Raw genomic sequence first — 26,571 nt, forward strand, 5'->3', positions numbered from 1 at the left:
ATAAGGTTTCAGATATTCGTTTGATAATAGTAATGGTTCTATTAATGTTTATTTGAATGGTGTCTTTTATTTCAATGCGTAATGGGATTTATGAATCTGTGATGTTTGTTGATAATTTAGGAAATAATGTTTTGAATATTGATTTGTATACTAGTCTAGACAAAGCATGCTTGTGGCATTGTCGCCTTGGCCATATCAACAAGAAACGCATAGCCCAACTCCAAAAGGATGGAGTGTTTGAGTCATTCGACCTTAGGGACGATGACACGTGTGAATCTTGTTTACTTGGAAAGATGACCAAGTCACCCTTTACTGGAACTTGTGAAAGGGTGAGGGTCTATTAGATCTCATACACACCGATGTGTGTGGGCCCTTTAGATCCACCACAAGGGATGCTTGCCGCTTCTTTGTGACTTTTACGGACGATTATAGCAGATATGGATATATATACTTAATCAAGCAAAAGTCGGAAACCTTTGAAAAGTTTAAAGAATTTAAGAATGAAGTGGAGAATCAGCTGGGCAGGAAAATCAAGATGCTTCGGTCAGACCGAGGAGGAGAGTACCTAAGTCTTGACTTTCACGACTACCTAAAAGAATGCGGAATTATTTCGCAATTGACGCCTCCGAGGATGCCACAATTGAATGTTGTGGCTGAGAGACGTAATCGGACCTTGTTGGACATGGTTCGTTCTATAATGAGTCGGACTTCGTTACCAGTAGCTTTCTGGGGGTATGCCTTAGAGACTGCCACCCATATCCTTAACTTTGTTCCCACCAAGAAGGTTACCACGACTCCTCACGAAATGTGGACAGGGAAGGCACCCTCGTTGGCACATATTAAGGTTTGGGTTGAAGTCTTATTGATGTATATCAAGTTAAAATTGTTGTACCTCATTGATTGTAAATCTTTGAATCATATCATTTGTTGATATGGAAAGCTTGTCACATGATTCACATATGTCTTTGTTGTTCTTTGTCCCTCTTTGCTTCTGTTATGTTGATATATATATATATATATATATATATATATATATATATATATATATATATATATATATATATATATATATATGTATATTGTAACAACTCAAATTCTTCAAACAAATTTTTTTTCATTTTTAAAACATAATTATTTCCATTAAAAACAAGGCATAAACAGTTTAATTATTCGGTCAATACAATTATTCAAACTCCCAAGATCATAAGACAATCTTCAGTGTGTATCGATCATGCCGACGCCTTCCCACGGTCCTCGCTAGTACCTGAAATACATGCACAACAACTGTAAGCATAAATGCTTAGTGAGTTCCCCAATATACCTTACGCACATACGCCTTCCGGCCCGAACCTTTCGGTCCACATAACATTGCCTTCCGGCCCGGACCATTCGGTCCACATAACATTGCCTTCCGGCCCGACCTTCCGGTCCATGTGTCTCAGGGGACTTCCGTCCCTGCTGGGTAAACCTTCCGGCCTTACCCACGCCGACCTTCCGGTCCATCACACATTATATCGCCTTCCGGCCCATAACATATTCGCCTTCCGGCCCATAACATACATAGCACATATAACATATAACATACCACATATAGCATACATATCACATATCATATCCGACCTTCCGGTCACACAGTCAAACCCTTCCGGGTACAGTATAGTGAGAAGACTCACCTCGTAAATGCTGAAAGCTAGCAACTCCTGAAATCACTCGTGCACAAACCAACGAGCTACAACCCTCCTATAGCATTACATAACTCATTAGCACTCATATCATCTAAGTGTGACTATCCCTAAGAAGTCAGACTTAGGTCAACTCTGGTCAACGGTCAACGGTCAACTCGACTGGACTCGGCGAGTACCATGGCGACTCGGCGAGTCTAGTCGTCCTCACAAATTCCTGAATATTCCCTTTCTACTCGTCGAGTATTCCTCTTGACTCGACGAGGTCCTCGTGGAAGAATCGCGGGGCCACCCCGACTCCACTCGCCGAGTCTGATGAACAACTCGGCGAGTCCCAGTAAATCTTCAAGCTACTCGCCGAGTCTGAAGAACAACTCGGCGAGTCCATGCCATGCAGACGAGTAACTGCTTCCTGAGATAGGTCTCGTCCCGAAGTACACATGCATGGGACCTTCTGGACCTCTAAAGGTCCTAATACAAGATTATAGTCGTGGGGTAACAAAGCATTACTTCATCAAATCACTAAATGGGTTCTATAAACCCTAATTTCATAAATACATCAATATAGCAGAGCATACACGAATTCTTACCTGGATGATGTATTCTCTGTATTCCCAATCCTCAGAATGTGACCCCTTGCTGCTCTTTTAGCCAATCCTTCCTCTTCCTTGCACACCCACTCTTCTATAACCAACAATGGCCTAAGATCCTTGCTCCTGCTGCACTAAATCGATTTAGGGTTCTTCTCAGAAGGCTAAAACGAACAATGACGGCCAATGGACCCCTTTTATACGTCCCAAACCTGAACGGTTAGGGTTTCCGCTAAACAGCGTCGACTCGCCGAGTCCATATCTGGACTCGTCGAGTCCAGTCGAGGACCCGCGACCAAGTCTGCGATCCTACTCGGCGAGTCTAGGCTCCAACTCGCCGAGTCCCCTCTTAAATCACCCCAAAAACATAATTTTAATAATACCTGAGATTCCGGGCTGTTACAACTCTCCCCCACTTGGATTAGACTTCGCCCTCGAAGTCTCACTCTGCAAATAGTTCCGGATGCTGCTCCCGCATTTCGCGCTCCGGTTCCCAAGTCATTTCTGATCCCTTACGGTGTTGCCATTGAACCAACACCAGAGGTACCTCCTTGTTCCTCAGAACCTTGATCTTCCGATCCCTGATAGCCACTGGTCTCTCCGCGTAATTCAGACTCGCATCCACCTGGATATCCTCCAATGGAACCACTGCCGACTCATCGGCTATGCACTTCCTCAACTGCGACACATGAAAAGTGTCATGGATCTGACCCAACTCCGCTGGCAACTCCAACCGGTAGGCTACCCGACCTATCCTTGCAATCACACGAAATGGCCCAATATACCGGGGCCCCAACTTGCCTCTCTTCCTGAACCGAATCACTCCTTTCCAAGGAGAGACCTTCAGGAGAACGAAGTCGCCGACTTGAAATTCAAGCTCGGATCGGCGCCTGTCTGCATAACTCTTCTGTCGGCTCTGGGCAGTCAATAATCTTTGTCTCACTTGTTGAATCTGCTCTGTCGTCTGGAGTATGATCTCCGTGCTGCCCATCACTCTCTGTCCCACCTCTCCCCAGCAAATGGGAGTCCGACACCTCCTACCATACAACAGCTCGAAAGGCGGCATACCAATGCTCGAATGATGGCTGTTGTTGTAGGAAAACTCTGCCAATGGTAAATACGCATCCCAACTACCCCCGAAGTCTAACACACACGCTCGGAGCATGTCCTCCAGTGTCTGAATTGTCCGCTCGCTCTGACCGTCTGTCTGGGGATGGTATGCGGTACTAAAATGCAATTTAGTACCCAGCTCCTCATGGAATTTCTTCCAGAATCTGGAAGTAAAGCGCACATCACGGTCTGACACAATCGAGATCGGCACCCCGTGCCGAGATACCACCTCTCTCACGTATATCTCCGCCAATTTCTCCGCCGAAGAACTCTCACTGATGGCAAGGAAGTGTGCACTCTTTGTCAACCTATCCACGATCACCCAAATTGCGTCAACTCCCCTAGCAGTCCTCGGCAATTTGGTGATAAAATCCATAGTAATCTGTTCCCACTTCCACTCGGGGATCTCCAATGGCTGTAACTTGCCATGCGGTCTCTGGTGCTCAGCCTTAACCCTACGGCAGGTCAAGCACCTCTCAACGAACCATGCCACGTCCCTCTTCATACAGGGCCACCAATATTCCTTCTTTAAATCCAAATACATCTTTGTAGCACCAGGATGGATCGAGAATTTCGATCTATGAGCCTCTTCCATCAAAGTAGTACGCGTACCGCCCACGAACGGTACCCAAATCCGACCCTGAAACGTCATAAGGCCTCGACTATCCTTGACAAACTCTGAGATTAACCCCACAACCCGCTCTTTCTTCTGCATTTCTGGTCGCACAGCCTCTGCCTGGGCCCCACGAATAGCGTCCAATACTGGAGTCATCACAGTCAATCTCAAGCATACGTCTCGCAATGGAGTGCTCTCCGCCCTGCGACTCAATGCATCGGCTACCACATTAGCCTTGCCTGGGTGGTACAGGATCTCACAATCATAATCCTTGACCACATCCAACCACCTCCTCTGACGCATATTTAGGTTGGGTTGATCCATCAAATACTTCAAACTCTTATGGTCCGTGTATATCGTACATCGAACCCCATACAAGTAGTGACGCCAAATCTTGAGAGCGAACACTACTGCCCCCAACTCTAAATCATGCGTGGGATATCTCGCCTCATGAGGCTTCAGCTGCCTCGACGCATAAGCTATCACATGACCCCTCTGCATTAACACTGCACCCAATCCCGAAATCGATGCGTCGCAATATACCACGAAATCTTCCATCCCTTCTGGAAGAGCTAATACCGGGGCTTCGCACAATCTTTGGCGAAGTGTCTCAAAGGAGGTCTGCTGTTCGGGCCCCCATGAGAACGTAACACCCTTCCGGGTCAATCTGGTGAGTGGCACTGCGATCTTGGAGAAATCCTTGATAAATCTCCGATAATACCCTGCCAACCCAAGGAAACTTCTGATCTCAGAGGGTGACTTCGGCACCTCCCAACTCATCACCGCCTCAACCTTGGCCGGATCGACCAATATCCCTTTCTGATTAACCACATGTCCTAGAAACTGGACTTCCCGTAACCAGAAGTCACATTTGGAGAACTTTGCATAAAGTTTCTCCGACCTCAATACCTCAAGGACCTCCCTCAAATGCTCCTCATGCTGCTCTCTCGATCTCGAATACACCAGAATGTCGTCGATAAATACGATCACCGACCGATCCAACATCGGCCTGCATACCCTGTTCATGAGATCCATGAACACAGCCGGGGCATTGGTGAGTCCAAAAGGCATCACCACAAACTCATAATGTCCATATCGCGTCCTAAACGCTGTCTTCTGGACGTCTTCATCCCGTACTCTCACCTGATGGTATCCTGACCTCAGATCGATCTTGGAAAACCAAGATGCTCCCTGCAACTGATCGAATAAATCATCGATCCTCGGCAACGGGTAACGGTTCTTGACCGTTAGCTTGTTCAACTCCCGGTAATCAATGCACATCCGGTGTGAACCATCCTTCTTTTTGACGAACAGAATAGGTGCTCCCCATGGCGAGCTGCTCGGCCGAATGAATCCCTTTCCCAGCAACTCCTGGAGTTGCGAGGACAACTCTTGCATCTCTGGAGGTGCAAGACGATAGGGCACTTTGGCAATAGGCGCTGCCCCCGGAACCAGATCGATACTAAACTCTACTTGCCTCACAGGCGGTACTCCCGGCAACTCCTCGGGAAAGACATCTGAAAACTCGCGCACCACCGGAACTTCCTCAACTGACTTCGGTTTCTCAGAAACCTCCCGCGTATCCATCACATACGCCACGAAACCCTTACAGCCCTGCCGTAGACACTGCCTCGCCCTAGCGGCCGAACAAAAAGCTGATCCCGAACGGGTACCCTCACCGTATACCGAAAGAACTCCCCCTCTAGGGTCTCGTATAGTCACCAACTGACGCTCACAGTCGATGACAGCGCCGAACCGGCTCAGCCAGTCCATGCCCACGATGACACAGACATCCCCCATCGCGATAGGAATCAGATCAATCGGGAATCCAACCCCGAAAATCTCTAGTACACATCCCTGAAGAACCTCCGTAGCACAAATCACCTTCTCGTCAGCTATAGAGACTCTCAAAGGTCGACTCAACGACTCACGACTAACGCCAATATGCTGACTAAAGGCCAAGGACACAAAGGACCTACTCGCACCCGAGTCAAATAACACTAAGGCAGGCACAGAGTTCACAAGGAAAGTACCTACGCGCATAATAACATAAGCATAACATATCGACATTAAAATAATTACATGAATTACAACATACCTGCCACAACATCGGGTGCAGCGCGGACCTCTTCCGCAGTCAGCTGAAAGGCTCTTCCCCGAGCCCTCGGGGCCTCGGTCTTCACCGGTCGAGTCGCAGGAACTCCGGCAGCAGGTGCAGATCCCTGAAGAAGCTGAGGGCACTCGGCCTTCCTATGGCCAGTCTGGTTGCAATGAAAGCAAACCGTAAATCCCTTGGGGCACTCCCTAGCAATGTGCCCCTCCTTGCCACACTTGTAGCAAGCACCAGATCGACATGCTCCATCATGACTCTTGCCGCACTTCCCGCAAGTGCGACCCTTCGAACCTCCTGTCCTCGAATCAGCGGACTTGGTCCGCTTGGCTGCCGGCTGGAACTGAGCCGGTCGCCGATCCACCCGCTGAGACTCGGCCTCCTCCCTAGCCTGAGTCTCCAACTCGATCTCGCGCTTCCTGGCATTCGCCTGAAGCTCAGCAAAAGTATGGTAAGTGGAGTTTGACACAAACTCCCGAATATCCCTCCTCAAGACACCCAAGTATCGGCTCATCCGAGCCTGCTCTGATGACACCAGCTCAGGGCAAAACATCGCCCTCTCATGAAACTTCCGTGTAATCACCGCAACAGAATCGGTACCCTGCTTGAGGGTTAAGAACTCCTGCACCAATCGTTCCCTCTCCACCGGGGGAACGTACTCATCCCTGAACATGGCAGTAAACCCCTCCCATGTCACCGCTGTAGTCTCTGCCAAAGTGAAATTCGCTGTCACGAACTTCCACCAGTCCTTCGCTCCCAGACGGAGCTGGTTCAAAGCGAACCGTACCCTCAGGTGCTCCGGGCATGAACAAGTATAGAAGCACCCCTCTATATCCGCGATCCACCTCATCGCAGCAATCGGATCCTGCGTCCCATCGAACTCTGGTGGCTTCGTGTTGCTGAACTCTCGGAACAGCAATGAATCACCCCCCTGTGGCCTAGCAGCGGCCACAGCTGCGGTAGCTGCAGCGGTTGCAGCCTCGGTCAATGCGGCGTACCGCTCGTCGAACGTCTCCATCAGGGTGGTCTTGATAGACCCAAACATCTCCGGGATCTCAGCCCGGATCGCCGCCGCCACCTCCTCGTGGATCATCTGACGAATATCCTCGTCACTCACACCGCTCGTACTCGCCCCGTGCCGCGGTCTAACCATGATATCTCTGAAATACAACATAAAACTATCAGAGATTCTACCGAGTATAATCGTACTCGACACGCAACCCTACTCAGTCCCAGATATCCAGGGATTCTTACTTGGGCCTCCCACTGACCCGGTGTCCTCGGTAGTATGGGCCCAATACTACCGACCACACCGCATCAATGTTCATCCCAAGTCCTCCTCCCCAAACTCCAGATAGTGAGTACTCTACTTCTGATACGCTCTATCTACCCGCATACTAGCAAAGCATCTCATATAGGCAACTTCCCTAGACTAAGGCATCACAAATCAGGCCACTCTAGTCCTATCATGAATACCTAGTCTTCTAGCATGCATAACAATTCATATCATATAATATTGTAAGGTATTTTGGGGATCTTTACCGTTCGGGCGCTGACTGATCGTACACACTGCTTCTTTCTTGCTTACCACAAAACCATTTACAAAAGTTTATGCCTTTATTTGAAAAGTTTCCTCAAATCCTCGGTTTGAGTTCAGTTACCCCCGAAGGTGCACCCGAATCCCTCAAACCAAGGCTCTGATACCAATTGTAACAACTCAAATTCTTCAAACAATTTTTTTTTCATTTTTAAAACATAATTATTTCCATTAAAAACAAGGCATAAACAGTTTAATTATTCGGTCAATACAATTATTCAAACTCCCAAGATCATAAGACAATCTTCAGTGTGTATCGATCATGCCGACGCCTTCCCACGGTCCTCGCTAGTACCTGAAATACATGCACAACAACTGTAAGCATAAATGCTTAGTGAGTTCCCCAATATACCTTACGCACATACGCCTTCCGGCCCGAACCTTTCGGTCCACATAACATTGCCTTCCGGCCCGGACCATTCGGTCCACATAACATTGCCTTCCGGCCCGACCTTCCGGTCCATGTGTCTCAGGGGACTTCCGTCCCTGCTGGGTAAACCTTCCGGCCTTACCCACGCCGACCTTCCGGTCCATCACACATTATATCGCCTTCCGGCCCATAACATATTCGCCTTCCGGCCCATAACATACATAGCACATATAACATATAACATACCACATATAGCATACATATCACATATCATATCCGACCTTCCGGTCACACAGTCAAACCCTTCCGGGTACAGTATAGTGAGAAGACTCACCTCGTAAATGCTGAAAGCTAGCAACTCCTGAAATCACTCGTGCACAAACCAACGAGCTACAACCCTCCTATAGCATTACATAACTCATTAGCACTCATATCATCTAAGTGTGACTATCCCTAAGAAGTCAGACTTAGGTCAACTCTGGTCAACGGTCAACGGTCAACTCGACTGGACTCGGCGAGTACCATGGCGACTCGGCGAGTCTAGTCGTCCTCACAAATTCCTGAATATTCCCTTTCTACTCGTCGAGTATTCCTCTTGACTCGACGAGGTCCTCGTGGAAGAATCGCGGGGCCACCCCGACTCCACTCGCCGAGTCTGATGAACAACTCGGCGAGTCCCAGTAAATCTTCAAGCTACTCGCCGAGTCTGAAGAACAACTCGGCGAGTCCATGCCATGCAGACGAGTAACTGCTTCCTGAGATAGGTCTCGTCCCGAAGTACACATGCATGGGACCTTCTGGACCTCTAAAGGTCCTAATACAAGATTATAGTCGTGGGGTAACAAAGCATTACTTCATCAAATCACTAAATGGGTTCTATAAACCCTAATTTCATAAATACATCAATATAGCAGAGCATACACGAATTCTTACCTGGATGATGTATTCTCTGTATTCCCAATCCTCAGAATGTGACCCCTTGCTGCTCTTTTAGCCAATCCTTCCTCTTCCTTGCACACCCACTCTTCTATAACCAACAATGGCCTAAGATCCTTGCTCCTGCTGCACTAAATCGATTTAGGGTTCTTCTCAGAAGGCTAAAACGAACAATGACGGCCAATGGACCCCTTTTATACGTCCCAAACCTGAACGGTTAGGGTTTCCGCTAAACAGCGTCGACTCGCCGAGTCCATATCTGGACTCGTCGAGTCCAGTCGCGGACCCGCGACCAAGTCTGCGATCCTACTCGGCGAGTCTAGGCTCCAACTCGCCGAGTCCCCTCTTAAATCACCCCAAAAACATAATTTTAATAATACCTGAGATTCCGGGCTGTTACATATATGACATAACGTTATATTGTAACTGTTATTGAACTCACTAAGCGTCACCCATCCCTCTCAGTGTTTAATTGTTGTAGGTGATAAGAATCCAATATAGTCATATAGTGTTGGAAGATTTAGAATAGTTAATACTTTTGCACTTAGTGTTTATGTATGTATAAGAATTTTGGATTCCTGGGAAGCTGTGTAATATATAAAATTCTGTAAAAATCTTAATAGTCGGTTTGTATCAAGTCTTTTGTAATAAGATATAAATATGCATGTGGCATGTTTTTGACTTTATGAAAATGTTATATATGAAAAGAGGTCTTTCAATACATTAGGACTAATCCTTTTTATATTCTCTATTGTCCACCCCATGGCCTCTTTGTGATCTTTCAAAACATCAACCAGTTGGTCTTCTTCAAAGTCTTTCAATTCAGAGGAGATGATCACTGGGAGAGTTTCATCGTTACGTAGATAAGCATACTTTAAGTAGCTAGGTAAGACTTTCAATTCAAGTGTGGGTGAGTGGATTATGGAAGGGGGCATCTTGTTTGGAGAATGAGATAAGACAACTTGAGAGACATCCTTCTTTGTTGAATTGTTAACTTCTAAAGTCTTCACAATCTCTTCAACTTCGGAGTCCAATGTACACATATCCAATGTTTTCTTCAAACTCTCACAATCAAGACCCATGTTGAGTACCATCTTCAAAATATCCCCATGTGATAACTCAAATACTTCTTAGGTGATTGACTCAATCACATCAACCCGATACAATAGAGAAATGTTGCTAGGGTACCTCATTGCTTCAAAGATATTGAAGTGAATGGTCTCTCCATCAAACTCCATGGTGATCTTCCCATTATGGACATCAATAATCGTGTCTTCATGAATGATCATAGATGACTTTGAAGGAGTCTTCTCTTCAAGGTCAATGACATAGAAGTCCGCAGGAAATACTAGTTGATTAACTTGCACTAGTACATCCTCCAACACGCCTCTTGGAAATACACTTGACTTGTCCGCTAATTGAAAGATTACTCCGGTTTCTTCCAAAGGTCCAACATTGAGAAATTGGAAAACCGAGTATGGCATGACATTGATTGAGGCTCCATGATCTAGCATGACACTTTCAACATGCAAATCACCAATATTGCAAGGGATAGAAAACATGTCCAGGTCCTTGCATTTGGGTGGTAACTTCTTTTGGATAACCGCGGACACATTTGAATTGACTTGAATCTTTTCATTCGCCTTGAATTTCCTCTTGTTGGTGCACAAATCCTTAAGAAATTTGGCATAGCTTGGAATTTGTTTGATGGCATCCAATAGTGGAAAGTTGATTTGGACCTTACGGAAAGTCTCAAGAAACTCCTTCCCTTCCTCCTTTTTCTTTGAGGGGGCTAATCGGGAGGGAAAAGGTGGTGGTATGACCAATGGCTTGATGATCTTGTTGGAAGATTCGGGTTGGTCAATGTTAGGAACAACCGGTTCTTTTGGAGAAACTACCACCATTGAAGGCTCAACAATAATAACCTCATCTTCGTCTTCTCTTGAAACTCTTTTAGAGTTGTTTTCTCTAAGGGTTTTCCCACTTTTCAAGGTGATTGCACTCACATTGGGGTTCTTCTTGGTTTGAGATGGAAGTTTACCACTTTGTTCTATCTTGTTAAGAGCGGTGGCCAAGTCTCTAATTTGTGCTTGACTGTTGGAGAATGTGTTCTTGGTCGCTTGTTGAAATTAGGTTTGGCTTTGAGCAAGAGAAGTAACGAGTGCTTGAAGACTCATTTGATGGTTACTTTTGATGGGTTTTGGTCCTAAGAACATCTTATATGCTCATACAAACCCTAATGCTTGGATCTAGGTTTCTCTATTGTACATGCTTTCAATCCAAGACTATAAACCCTAATTCTAGCATATGGAAATCAATATAACATATAATTAGGTTTATGATATTACCTTGATTGTTATGTAGCAATAACAATCCCAATTCCTCCTTGAATTGGCTTTGGAAGGCTTAGAGTCACAAGTGTCACTCCTCTAATGGCTTACAAACACCATAAGCAAGAGGATGAAGAGGAGAGAGGATGGAGGCTGCCAAAACCGTGTGAAAACCCTAGAAGGTTGCTTGTCCACGTTTTTGAGCCTTAAGGGTTCTATATATAGTGAGGCTATTAGGGTTATCTAACAAGAAAACCCTAATTTGGTAGCTTAAGCCCTAAGAAACCCATAGACTCCTTTAATCAAGCCCATGGACGATTTCCTTATGGGTTTCCCCATAAAATTCGTCCACCTCTTGATTCAAGGAAATCCATGGCCCAAATTGCAATTATCCTATAATTACAATTCCAATCCCTTAAGTTTAATTAATCTCTTTTAGTCACAGAACTAATTACGAATTAATTATTGACCAATATTAATTAAACAATATGATTTCTTCTTTAATATATTATTCCCATAATATATTAATAAATCATATTTAATCCTTTCTCTCCATAATTCATCCTATCAAGTTGCTTTGGTGAAGACAACCCAAAAGGACCATGCACCATCGGGTCAAGTATATACCAAAATAATTATGGACTTACACACTAATCCACCAGTCTCCCACTTGGATAAGTCTAACAACTATTCTGCGTATGACTTCAGATCCTGATCTGCAATCGTAGCTTTCCAAAGCCGCTGTCAACTCTGATCCTATCAGATACGCGTGTCCTTAGATAAGGGATCATATATTCCTCCATTCTAGATATCATATGAGAAATGATTTCAAATCATTTTCTTTGTACTATATCTCGATTTCTGATTTATAACGACAGACTAATTGAACAAATCAAATTAGCCCTAGCCCGGCCGAGCATTTACGTTTGTCATCACTAAACCATCGAGGGGCCCAAAGATATCGCTTTTATCCTACTTTGAATAAAAGGAACGGATAAACTTTGATACAATGCTTGCTTGCACTTACTAACCAAATCACACACAACAATATGTTTTATAACACCAAGTTACTAGTGCGTTTACATATTATCAATGTGCAATCGATTTGCAAGATACAACTCACACATCTCGGTTTCAAGAATATAAGATGTTATCGTCTCACCAATCATTCGTGATACAATCCATGGAGTGATCCAAGTGAGCGTGGGTTTAATCCAATGCTCAAATCATATACGTAAGCACTCATGAACGTTGCAGCAAACATTTGCTTGTGTCTAATACTTTTCTAGACAATCCACACACCAATTCACGACAATCTTCATTCATATCTACTTCCATCATATGAACGACTGTGGCCCGTTTGAATAATTCGATTATTCTTAATAAACTCAATTATTCTGGAAGTCAAAACATGCAAATATGAAACACAAGAATAATACTAATCCCATATGGCCTCAACTCTTTGAGCATAAATAAAACACCTTTTATTTATCACCATATCGATTACTCATTATTTGTCGTTTCGGGTAATCAACTTCTTACTTGAATTACAACAATTGTCCCATGCTCCTAGCATGCACACAATGTTTACCTATGGTTCTTACTTTGTGAAATAGATCACATTGAACACATTTCCAATCATTCTCATTTCACAACTCCAAATCCATTTTTCATAAGTTCAAGAATATCAAATTCTTGCTACTTATAGAATATGCTAGATTCTAACATTTTATGCAATGATCCTTTCATAATGTCACTGCACCAAAGTCACAGAGACTATTGCCAATGATATTACAAAGTCCTCTATCGGAGATTGTTACAAGACAATTCCATAGACATGATGTCTCTTACTCAAAGTACATTCTTTGAACATCCTTTTGCATAGAAGTTTCTAATCTAGTCATAGATTTCTCAATATTCAATTCCCAATATGGATACGCTTCCATATTTTCCATGTGACAACTCATTCTTAATAGAATCTTATCTATTCGTAACAATGTGGATATGGTCCATCCAATGTGGAAACATTTCCATATTTTCCAATACTATACTTCCAACTACTCACAAGCGACCAATCCTCGTCGAACTTTGGATTGTCCTTTGATAGTTGTTTAATTCTTTTAGTAAAAACCAATTCTAGTCCCTTTTCCCTCTAAATGTGCTCGACATTTGGAAAATTTTAGAATGGTCAAACATTAAAGCATTTGCAATCGATCCTATACCCGAACCGTATGGGACACGACGCACAATGTTTTATTTGCTATGTTCTCAAAATTCGAATTGTGAAGAGGAATGCCGTAATCATAATCGAAATTTTTAAGAACACACTGTGTACCTTTGACTAAATTTAATTAACATTCCACAACCTAAGCCTTTAGATTTGAAATGAAGCATAATATTCTATCCCTTAATTATAGCAAAACAACCTTTCAACTCTTACAACTTTGCAAAGTATGACTCTTGTTTTCTATAATTAATATTGCCAACTTGAAATACGTGCCTTAACAATCATATAATCATAATATTTATGCTCCCACTATCATGATGATTATTATAAAACATAACACTTATGCTCCCACTAGCTTCGACTTGTATTCATAAACATCTTAACTTTTAGAAAAACAATGCTTATTGAATTTCTTAAGTTCATGTTTCTCATACTTAGTGCTTTGATAATCTTTTATCAAGGTTTTTTGAACTTATACACCTTTGCCTTCGATAGTTCATATGTGTGTCTAAACAATTAAGACTAATTGCCAAACCTCACAATTCAAATTATGGAAAGGGATACCGTAACCATAATTGAATTCGAGAATGCAATTTTACAATCACTATCTTCTCAAAATCTCTCTTAGTGAAAGCATTTCCTCACAATCATTTTCATGAAGGAGGAAATCTTATGACACTTAGATTTGAGCGGTGTATGTGTTCCTATCTATGTGAATTTGTTAAAACTAAAGTTTACGACAAATTCAAACTCATATGGACCGAACTTTCTTAATCTTGATTTATTGCCTTATGGTAGCAAGCTGCCCACCATGTCTTCCAAGTAGTTAAGCAGCTCACCCTTTCCTATCAATGTACCTTTCATTGATTAAGGTGCTTTGCCTTTTATGCGTTCAAAATGAGAATTCATAGAACTTACATGCATAATTAACTTGATTGGATTGGCACAGAAACAAAATAATGTCACCACGATAGGTTGTAAACCTCAACTCGTGTGCTAGTGATGATCGATAAGGTTTATTTGATTTGTTCTTGAAACCTTTCAAGACCATTAAGACTCCCACTGACTCCTTGACATATAAGATTCTCTTGTCAATAAACATTTCTTGACAAACAAACATTCAAGAGTTAGTGTAGCTTTTATCAAAACACTTCATAAATTGATCCTAGTCAGTCTTTGTCTTATTCAAGACATCACAACTTTTCACATTTGATGAATGTTATAAACCTTTAATACTTTTCACTCATTGTCACAATCTTAACTTTAAGACATGTTATTGGGACGAAGTATGATTGAATTCTTGATTTAACCATTTCTTCAATCCTTGATTCCTCTTATTAGACATACAATTGTACTAAGACTCACTTAGAGGATCAATTGAGATATGGTTCTTAATCATTAAGACCTATCATAAAGCATAAAAGGTACTCTCCCATCTTCTTAGAATGGAGAAACTTTTATCTTTCTGCCTACTTGATTCTTCTTATTCATTCTGCTATTGATCTAAACCCTTTAATCAATTCAGAATTACACTTAATCTTGTAAGTATAATCATATTTACTAAGCATTTAGTAAATCATGACGAATATCTTTGTTATTCTTATGGTGGACTTGATCAACACACACCTTTGTGTACTCGATCTCCTAGTCCTTCATTTGACACTTTGTCAATGAATTAGTCTAATTTCCAAATATGAAATTTCTCATTCATCGTGCAACCAATTTGCATGATTCCAAGTTTCTGTCCAATTGAAACTTGGGCGATAAGAAACTCTCCCTATTTGGTAAATTCCTGACATCTCCATAAATAACATGACTAAGAATCATATCCATTCGTTGTAGAAATATGCAAACATCAATTTTCATAACGATTTCATTGCAAGGAAATAAACAAATAAATAAATAAGTCAAACAAAATTTATTTTATTTATAAAAGCAGCGGAAAAATTTGTCCTTACAATGAAAAATCCATTGAAAACTATGTAAAAGGAAAATTTCTAACAACTCTATCATAACTATTTAAGCTCAAAATCTAATCTTCAAGTCCATGCGATTGAGATCCATCTCTTGGTGATTAGATTCATCTTGCTCTCTCTCAACAAGCTTCCTTTCTTTTCACCAAGCCTGCAAAACACTCAAATGCAATCTTATTACATCATGTATTAAGAATCAATTAATAGGAACTTAACGGAGTTAGATAGTGGATTCTTACCTAAAGTAGAGCCATACGTTCTGACTCTCCCATCTCTTAGATTTCTTAGGTAATTAGGGCAACTTCGTCTCCAATGCCCCTTCTCTTGACAATAAAAGCAAATTGACTCTCTTGGAACAGGACATGGAACTACTTCAGACATTGCCTTTCTCTTATGATCAGACTTTTCGATCATAGCATGTCTTTTGTTGACATTGTCTATTTCCATAGAGGTCTTGAAGGCAGATTCACCAATCAACTTTGCTTTTCTATTGCGCCAAATCATTGCTGATTTAGCAGCAATAAGCATATAGGTGAGATCTATAAGGGTCATGTTGCGGTTCATCATATAGTACTCTCTTACGAACTCACTATATGAGTTAGGAAGTGACTGAAGAACCCAATCAACAGCTATTTCCTCACAGACAACGGATCTCAACATTCTTAGTCTATCAATGTGCGACTTCATCCCTAGGACGTGTACACACACCGACTTTCCTTCTTTATGTTTACTTGCCAACAGGGCTTGAGTGATATTAAACCTTTCAATTTTACAATCTTGTGGGTTAGAGAGAATAATTGGAGGAGGAGGAGGAGGAAGTGAAGCATGATTTCTTGTTCCTCGATCGAATCGTGGAATATCATCTTCATGTGGAATGCTTGTTCCACGGGATTCGGGAAGACCATAGTTGTTGAACTTTGACATCTACAAAACGGGAGAAAACGAAATTCAAGTTAGTTGATAGATTGCGTCCTTAGTAAATCATCCAAATGAGATACTAAGGCTAGGACCCAACACGATATTTTACAACTCGGGAGAGGGATGCCGTAACCCAAATTGCAGAACATTGGAAGGTAAGTGAATGACGATTCACTAATTTCCACCACGAAAAACGAAAAGAAATTTAAGTTTTAAATCTATGAAAACTCCTAGATCCTTTGAGATTCATTGAACTTTCAATGGCATGTTTAAATCTCGATATGCCCCTCTTGTTTGTGACTGGGATGCCGAGGATCACAAAGCGGGTGTGAATAACCACGCAAACTTACATGGTGCCCTCACATGTTACAGTCACCTATTTGATGTGCCGGTAAACCACACACGCTCCACCGAAGTATGACAAACATTGAGTCACCCTTTGCTACCTTTTCTTAGACCCATTTAGTGTGCCGGTAAACCACACACGCTCCACTAACGTCTTCGCAAGGGCACAAAGTGTAATTTCATGGAATTGCATCAATTCACTTTTGCCTAAGTAACTAAGATTGGGAATTTTATGAAAACATTTAGCTACTTTTATACTTCATTATACTTATAATGGAAGGTTTCGTCCTATCCTACCCGTTCGGCTAACGACCCTCCACTAGTCAAGAGTGCGGTGGGTAAGAGTGGATACCCATTCAATCGCCATTTTATAGGCAATTTCCTTAAACACCCCTTATAGACCAGCTTCGTGAATGAGGCCTACTAACGGTAAGACTGACTTTTACTCATACATATATATAATGTTCGACTTTTAATGTTATATATAGTATAGGGTGTATTTTATACTTTCAAAATACTAGGTGGTCTAATTTAACAATTATACTTTTAATTCAATTAAATTGTAAACCTAAACTTTTATGGATTTATTAAATCTCTATTAATTATACACCTTAATTAATTAATAAAACCATAAGGGTGTGATTTGAACTTTTTCAAAACTATACTAGTTTTAGAATTTAACATTCCTAATTAAACTTTTAATCAACTTTTAAATTCCAAAACTTGAGGGTAAGTTTTTGAAACATTTCAACACATTAGGTTTTAGAATTTAAATGTACTATTAATCAAAATTTAAATTCCAAAACTTGAGGGCAAGTTTTTGAAACCTTTTTCAAAACATTAGGGTTTCAACTATTTAAATTTCAAAACAACAAAACTTTTGGGTTCAAATTTAAACTATAAAACCTAAAGGGTAAAATATGAAACTTTTCATAACAACAAGGATCAAATAACAAATAATTCAAAATTAACATTTAACCACATAATTATCCATATTTGATTTGTTTAATGATTTCTTGCAAAACAATTTATCAATTTAGTCAAAATAATTAATCAATTATCTTATAAGGAAACAATTATCTTATTAATTGATAAATATCTTCAATTAGATCAAAAATATAGTCAAATATATCATATAATCGGATTAATATTGATCTAACATGATAAGGTAACAATCCATAAGCAAAAACAGCAAGAAATCGCGAAATACCCTCCATCTGACGAGTTGACTCGTCGAGTCAGCCTTGGACTCGTCGAGTCTGCATGGACTCGGCGAGTTCAGCCATGGACTCGACGAGTCCAGCCTCCAGAATCCAAAAAATTGAATTTTCCAGTTATACAATGCATCAATACAATTGAAACCAAGCTAGGCTCTGATACCACTGATGGGTTTTGGTCCTAAGAACATCCTATGTGCTCATACAAACCCTAATGCTTGGATCTAGGTTTCTCTATTGTACATGCTTTCAATCCAAGACTATAAACCCTAATTCTAGCATATGGAAATCAATATTAACATATAATTAGGTTTATGATATTACCTTGATTGTTATGTAGCAATAACAATCCCAATTCCTCCTTGAATTGGCTTTGGAAGGCTTAGAGTCACAAGTGTCACTCCTCTAATGGCTTACAAACACCATAAGCAAGAGGGTGAAGAGGAGAGAGGATGGAGGCTGCCAAAACCGTGTGAAAATCCTAGAAGGTTGCTTGTCCACGTTTTTGAGCCTTAAGGGTTCTATATATAGTGAGGCTATTAGGGTTATCTAACAAGGAAAACCTAATTTGGTTGCTTAAGCCCTAAGCAACCCATAGACTCCTTTAATCAAGCCCATGGATGATTTCCTTATGGGTTTCCCCATAGAATTCGTCCACCTCTTGATTCAAGGCAATCCATGGCCCAAATTGCAATTATCCTATAGTTATAATTCCAGTCCCTTAAGTTTAATTAATCTCTTTTAGTCACAAAACTAATTACCAATTAATTATTGACTAATATTAATTAAACAATATGATTTCTCCTTTAATATATTATTCCCATAATATATTAATAAATCATATTTAATCTTTTCTCTCCATAATTCATCCTATAAAGTTGCTTTGGTGAAGGCAACCCAAAAGGACCATGCACCATCGGGTCAAGTACATACCAAAATAGTTATGGACTTAGACACTAATCCAACAACTTCTTGGTTGGCCTTGTTGATGAGGTTGTTGGTAATTTGGAGGGGGATGAGATGTTTGTGGATATGGAGGTTTTTGGAAAAGATATTGTGGATATTGGGGTCTCATCATAATATTTGGTGGGTTTTGCTTTGGTGGGTATGGGTTGTTTGGGTTATTCCTCCAATTTGGGGTATATGTGTATTGAAATCCCATGGGTCTTGGTTGATCTTGATATCCCCCATGGCATTAAAATCCTCTGCGTCACTTCCAAGTGTGGGACACTTGCCCGTATAATGCCCCGTCATTGCACAAATACCACACACCATCAATTGTTGACCACTTCCCACCACCATTTGACTTAACACATTAGTCAAATCCAAAAGCTTTGATTCCAAGTTTTGGGTGTTACTAACTTTACCAACCACTTGAGGGGAATTTCTCTTCATGTTATTTCGAGTCCCAAAGTTTCTTTGATTTTGAGAAATGGTACCAAAAAGTGATTGTATCTCGTGAGGGGTCTTGTTGAATATGTCACCACCACTTGAAGCATCAATCATCTTTCAATCTTTTTCATTCATACCCTCATAAAATTATTGAAGAAGTAGTTGTTCGGGTATGTTGTGTTGAGGACAACTTGTACACAAGTTGTTGAATCACTCCCAAAAATCATGAAAAGTCTCATTCTCCCCTTGACGAATCCCAAAAATGTCACTTCATTGACTTGATATCCGGGAAGTGGGATAGAACTTACTATTGAAGGCTTTGAGTAACTCTTCCCATATGTGAATAGATCCCGGTGGTAAGTTGAATAACCATTCTCTAGCTTTATCATCCAAGGTGAAAGGGAAGGCGGTTAGCTTGAAATCATCCAATGCCACATGTTTGGGCAACATGCTAACACATATCATATGAAAGGACTTCAAATGATTTTGAGGATCTTCTCCATCCAAACATTGGAACTTAGTGAGTTGATGTATGAAACTTGACTTCAATTCAATCCCTTGGCGGTTTGCGGCCGGATAAACAATACCAAGGGGTGTGTGTGTAACATTTGTCTAAGTATGAACTCTTGAGGGGGATTGGGTGGATTGGGGTTATTGGGATATGGTTGCATGTAATTGGGGGGTTGTTGGTAAGGTGGGTATGGGTATTGTTGGTGATTGTACATTTGTGGTGGATAAAGTTGGTAGTTAGGATATTGGTTGTAGGGGAGTTGTTGTTGTGGGTACATTGGGTGTTGGTACATTGGAGGGTGTGGGTAATTAGGTTGATTTGGTTGATGTGTTTGTTGTTGTTGAACTTAAAAAGCATTGTTTTGAGGTTGGTTGTTTTGATGGACGTTTTGGTTTTGTGGTTGTTGTTGTTGATAATTGAGTTGATTTGGTTAATGAGGGTGTTGATTCCAAGGTGGCATATCTATGAGAGGTTCTTGGTGTTGTTGTTGTCTTGGTTGTTGGGGTGGGGTATTGGCATCTTGATTTTTTTGGATTGTGAGGTGGAGTGTGATTCATAGCTATGTAGTTTTCAAATGGAATGTCTTCAAAGGAATGACCAACAATTGGAGAACTCGGTTAGGTGTCGGTATCATTTGAAGTATGAACTTGATCTTCTATGTTGATTAGTGGAGAAGAGGAAGAATCTTGAACGAGTTGTTGTTGCTTTGCTTGTTTGGCTAACTTTTTCAACCATTTTGCTTCTTTTTCAATCTCCGGATTATAGAGTACGTAGTTCACCGGTTTTTGTAGACTTAGGCATAAACAATCAACATAACAATAACCAATTTCTCCGGCGCCAAAACTTGGTCATTTAAACAAACATACATGGGCCTACAAACATTTGGGCTATTAACTGGGTCATTTAACCCAAAACGGTTGGGCTGACCCAAGTTAACTCAAGCTAAGTTCTTGGGACTTAGATTGATGTTGGGTTGTTTTTCCGATGTGTGATTTTTCTATGAGCTTAGATATGTTATGAGGGGTGCAGGATGGTATTGTGTGGGTGTTATTATTGACTATATGTAAAGTGTATTTGGTTGTGGTTTTGCCATTCTCTACTTCAGGTTGATAATCATGGGTTGGGAATTTATTTTCTTTGTATTTTTGTTGGTCCCAAGTACATGCTGGCATTGGGGGAGAAATAGGTTACGGTCAAACTGATACATGATATGGAATTCTCATTATAGTCTATTACTAGATGAAATCAAAAATTAAAATTTTGTTTTATATATATTTTTTAATTTTTAAATTTTAAGACCTATTTATATTAAATTATACACGACCTCTAAACTCTTAACTAAGAATTAATGTTCAAATATTAAGGTAAACCTTCATCTTTTTTCGTTTTTATTTTAAATATTCATATCACATGTTATCTTATCTAAATATAGTATATGTTCTTTTAACTTATATGCAGTATTAAATATGTCCACTACTTAATTCGGTATAAACAATTGTATCTTGATATAAAGTATTTGACATTAATTATCCATACACCATTTTAAAAAGAACCCCACGTAATAAATATATGTAGGTGCGGATAGTGGATGCCATTTACCAAACAAGAGAAGAGGTTAGACTTTGTCAAAACAGTGCCGTGTTGAGAGGCTTCCTGACAAACTTCCTAACCCCAGAAAAGTAATCCGTCAACAGGAACACATCTTTATAAGAAGCCTTTCACTCATATAATCTATCAAGAACTATTTGTCTGTGTGTATCGATGATGGCTCAACCAAGCTATGCACCTTTGTCCTCTCCAGTCTCTGTGATAGGGTCTCAGTTCATGTCACCATATCAACTTGATATTATAGTTGATAGAAATCCAAAAGGAAACGTTGAGATTACTGATATGAGCAATAAAATCATGCTTAAAGTGAAACGATGTGATACATCCTTTCATTATCAACGAGTGCTACTCGATGTTGATGACAAACCCATCGTTACAATGCGTAAGAAGGTGACTTTAAGTTTAATTTTAATACTTCTTTTTTGTTCTTTGGGTTGTTTTGAAAACTTGATGCTAAATTTAACATTGAAATGGATTAATCTATCTTCCAGATCATGAGTGAACACGATAGGTGGAATGTATTCCGGGGTGACAGTAAAAGCAAATCGGACATGGTATTTACCACAAAAACAGCTCACGTGTTCCAATCTAAGACCAATGTACATGTGTTCCTGGCAAACAAAACCGGTAGTAAAGATGTTTGTGATTTCAAGATAACAGGAAGCTGGTCGAAGAAAAACTGCACTATTTATATGGGAGATACTTCAACAACAATAGCCCAAGTAATTTCCTTTCATTTTTGTCTTTTAGTTTGCTTTCTAGTAGATATATATCCCTGTTTTCAGTTACGTGATACATATAACTGATACAAGATTTGATAAGTTCGTGAAAGTATGGTTCAAGCTCAAACTAATTAATTGACTTATTCTTGTAGGTGAATAAAATGCAATCATCTGAGAATATAAAACTCGTTAAGGACAAATTCATGGTGACAATTTATCCCAATGTTGATTACGCCTTTGTGGTTACACTTATAGGGATTGTTGAGGCTATGAAAAGCTCTAACACAAAAGGTACTGAAGTTGCTGCTGGATCAGCGGTGGGTGCAGTTCTTGGTGCATTTTTTTCCTAGTCATACTAGTTGCATTCTATATGACAAATTCCCATTTTGTTAGTTGTAATTTGTGGAGAAAAATAATGTGTGGTTAGGATAGTTTTGACAGTTTGTATATGTGTGTAGAAGTAGTTATACAACAACCCAAAAATATCAATGATTGCAGTATAAATATGTGGAGTATCATCAAGAATGGTTTTCTCAAACCCACAAACCGAAAGAAAGACAAAAACAGTTTGTTTCATTTATGATCATGCCAATGGGAAGGTGAGTTTTGAGAGAATTTGACATTGTAAGATTTATATGGAAGTATTTCCGATGATAAATCTATGCTTAGCGTGGTCGGAGCAAGTGGAGGAGCCAATGTTGAAGGAGTGGGGTGTTTGGACCCCACTTAATTTTGGGTCCCACCATATATATATATATATATATATATATATATATATATATATATATATATATATATATATATATATATATATATATATATATATATATATATATATATTATTTTTTTCTTTTTTTAAGAATGGTCCACTTTGACTTTAGTTGGCACCCATCCAAAGTACATCCGATTTCCTTTTTTGGAAATGTACACCCAATTCCTAAACATGCAATTTGTTTGCTTCACTTCTTTTATTTTATCTTCTTTTTTCTTTTCAACCTAGCCACAGCCGCACCATGGCATCAAATCACCATTCCATAAAAAAAATAACTTCGTGGAGATCATAGACTATCATCGCCTAAACTGATGCCGACCGTGACGACCTGAGTGTGCCTTCGACCTCCGCTTCCCCTGTTCTCTCGATCTACCTCCGTAAATCTTTATCTCTAAATATGTAATATATTTGATTTTATTAGGGGTTGGTTTATAAGTTTCTTTCGTTTGGTTTGTGGACTCGATGAAAATTAGTTATTCTCTTGGTTGTATTGTTAATTTTTGGTTTTTTATGGGTATATTTGAACACCGTTATGTAATTATAGCTTTGTTGATTGTAATAGGTTAGTGGTCCATACAAATATTGAAATTGTTTTCTTATTGTTAGGTAAAGTACTTGAATAATAGATTTGGATTATTTGAACTTCATATGTTCACTCTTAAATACAATAGATTGTTAATTATTGAGTTTTATTGTAACAATGAATAATAACACTTTCTATTCACAGATAAATGGAAAGATATTTAAAAAGACGGATATCAATTGATTGTGCATCTTCATCCAGGACGGCCTCTAATGAAATTCTCCAACCTAGCTTTATTCCATCGGTGCCGGTTGAAATTGATTTGAGTGAAATTCCATGGGATCCATCTGATAGAATTTTTTTTTTCAGATTATCACCCTAATCAAAGAGACAAAATAAGGCGAAAATATTTGATTAAAGGACCTTATCAACCGCGTGATCATACATTTCCAACAAAAGAGATACGAGGTAGGACACAACGTTTCAATATCCGGCTTGGTTTGATCATCGTCAATACAGTAAATGGTTGGAGTATAGTATAGTAACAAAACAAATGAAGCATTTTGTTTGTGTTGTTACTTATTTAAAGATGCATGAAATAAAAGGGGCAGCGGTGATGCTTCTGTAACAGAAGGTTTTAGTTGTTGGAATAAACCGGAAAGACTTAAGACTCATGAAGACAATTTTACTAGTTCCCATTCCATAACACTTAAAAAAGATGAAAAACCATGGGTTTGATGCACTTATATTGAATATCACATATTTTTGTCAGAATAATGGCATTAAAATGTTGAATATGGAAGAAGTTTATGTCAACCCAAGAGCTCGAAGACAATATACCAATATTTCCAATCATCGTTATTACGAGGTTTTTTGTTTTAATATGGTTTTGGATATGCAAATTCAAGTGTCCGGTGATCGCTTTAATGAAGTAAGTTCCGAACGGCTTATTTGTATGACAAGTTCGAATCCACATGTCTCATTTTGTGACTTTGACCCATCAAAGTTACGGAAGTTAATCGATTTCTATCCATATGATTTTAACTATAAATATAGGTTAGATATTCTACAAGAACTTTCGGTTTACCCCAATCATATGCAACAAGATGAAAGATTTACAACTTTGAAGAACATATCTGACCTGGCGAAAGTGATGGTAGAAACCAAAATGCATCGGTTCTTTCCTTTGATTAATCGGTCAGGGGCGACTCAACCAATTTGGGGGCTCTAAGCGAACCAAAATTTTGAGGTCATTTGATTTTTACTATACTTAATGTTATAAACTCTACTCTTTTATTTGGCTTGGAACCGACAATAATAAACCCTCCTCTTTTTTCCGGATGCTTGAAGGAATACTTGATGTGGAAGAACCCCCATGCCCATGCCTTTTCTCTATTACATCTCAATAATCTATATTCTCTGCTATGTCTACCTGTAACTTATTCTACTGTATCTTTTGTTTCTCTTGGTTAGTTTTAGGTTTTGCATTGTCTTCTTAGTCAACTTATAATTCGTACCTAAACAAATAAACATTATAAAATAATGTTGGGTCTATCTACTTTAATTGTCATGTACATCTAGAGAAACTAACTTGTTTCTCTTTTAAGTTGTACTATATGTATAAAAATATTGATTCTTCTTCTTCTTACATAATTCCATTTTCATCGTTTAGGATTTTTAATTATGATTTGTACATGTTGATGATTTTGTTTTTGACAAATTTGTTAGTGAATATGCAATCAGCTCTGCTAATGGTTTTGTTTTCTAGAACTATTATATATTAAAAAAAGGAGTCTTATACGGATTGATTGCTTTTATGAAGCCATATACATGTATTTAGATAAACAAGTCCGATTATTAAATATCTAAAAAGTTTAGAGTTAAAACAATATAAAATAACTTAATTGGTTATTATCCAAAATCACTTGATGTATAATGGAAAACTCAAAATTAGAAGACAATGAAAAACTCAAAACTAGAAAAGTGGAAACACATACCATTTTAGTTGAAGATAAATGTCGTTTCAGATTTCAGTTTTCAAGAATCAGGATTTGATGAGAATTGCAGAAGCCGAGAAGGAAGAAGAACAACACGTAGCATTGTTTTGTCGAAATTGAATCGCCGCTCACTTGTGGTTGTTGATTTATTGATTGTGGTGTGCGTAAGAATTGTTTGTGTACTACAATTACCTTTAGAATTAGGGGTCCTTTATAATCGGGGCCCTAAGCCCTTTCTTAGTTTTGAACAATGTAAAGCCGCCCTGATAATGTTATCAGTTAGTGAAGTTGTCGTTGGTCTTGCCGATTGCAACCGCAACGGTAGAGAGATGTTTTTTCGCGATGAAACTTGTAAAGTCGGATTTGCGGGATCTAATTTCGGATGATTTTCTAAATGATTGTGTAATTTGCGCGATTGAAAGAGAAGGAGTTTCAAAGATTACAAATGAAAATGTTATCAAACGTTTCTTAGCTATGTGCCCTCGTAGATTTCAACTTTAAAATGACATTTAGTTGAAGGTTTTAATGTTATTCTACTTTGGTAGTATTATTATTATTATTATTATTATTATTATTATTAATTTACACCGGTCAACGGTCAACTATGCACCCACTTGACTTCCGGGTTGGATCCACCACTGGTCGGAACATCGGCGGATTCAATATAGAACCCAACCCGGGATGCCCCTCAAAAAAATTTGGATTATCCTAAAAAAAATTATGTTGCGGTGATATCCCTAAAAATAATTTGGGCTACTTTAAAAAAAATTAGGTTATTTCTAAATTATAAATGCAAATCCATACTAGTCCAGTAAGTTGTCCAAACTTCTTAAGTACAATTGGCCAAGTGTTTAACACAAAATTAGTTTAATGAAACAATAATTGTGAAAAATAGGAAATCTTCAACTCAGCAAACAAATCCACGTTCTCCCGCCTCCCCTGCACAGATGTTAGACTTTGTCAAAACAGTGCCGTGTTGGGACTTGATACGTTTCCTGACAAACTTCCTATATAACTCCACAAAG

General features: G+C 39.7%; 2 protein-coding genes across 3 annotated transcripts; one reads left to right on the forward strand and one right to left on the reverse strand.

Annotated features, from left to right (window-relative positions):
- Positions 1-10,141: 10,141 nt before the first annotated feature.
- LOC111885792 (uncharacterized) lies at positions 10,142-19,527 on the reverse strand. Its single transcript, XM_023882028.1, has 2 exons — positions 19,287-19,527; positions 10,142-11,130 (listed from the first exon to the last, which is right to left on the reverse strand). The coding sequence occupies exons 1-2, from the start codon at positions 19,525-19,527 to the stop codon at positions 10,142-10,144; spliced, it is 1,230 nt and encodes a 409-aa protein (XP_023737796.1).
- A 2,022-nt stretch (positions 19,528-21,549) lies between these two features.
- Positions 21,550-23,668, forward strand: LOC111885763 (protein LURP-one-related 10). 2 transcript variants are annotated; one of them, XR_002848202.3, is made up of 4 exons: positions 21,550-21,922; positions 22,024-22,254; positions 22,407-22,719; positions 22,753-23,668. XR_002848202.3 is itself a non-coding variant. In XM_023882003.3 (3 exons), exons 1-3 carry the CDS (start codon positions 21,686-21,688, stop codon positions 22,602-22,604), a joined length of 666 nt encoding a protein of 221 aa, XP_023737771.1. In that variant the 5' UTR covers positions 21,550-21,685; the 3' UTR covers positions 22,605-23,668. The 2 variants fall into 2 exon arrangements, 1 of the variants encoding a protein (XP_023737771.1); XM_023882003.3 differs by having other exon boundaries at positions 22,407-23,668.
- The last annotated feature ends 2,903 nt before the right edge of the window (positions 23,669-26,571 follow it).

This window comes from Lactuca sativa, chromosome 8, assembly GCF_002870075.4.
Source record: "Lactuca sativa cultivar Salinas chromosome 8, Lsat_Salinas_v11, whole genome shotgun sequence".
NCBI lineage: Eukaryota > Viridiplantae > Streptophyta > Magnoliopsida > Asterales > Asteraceae > Lactuca > Lactuca sativa.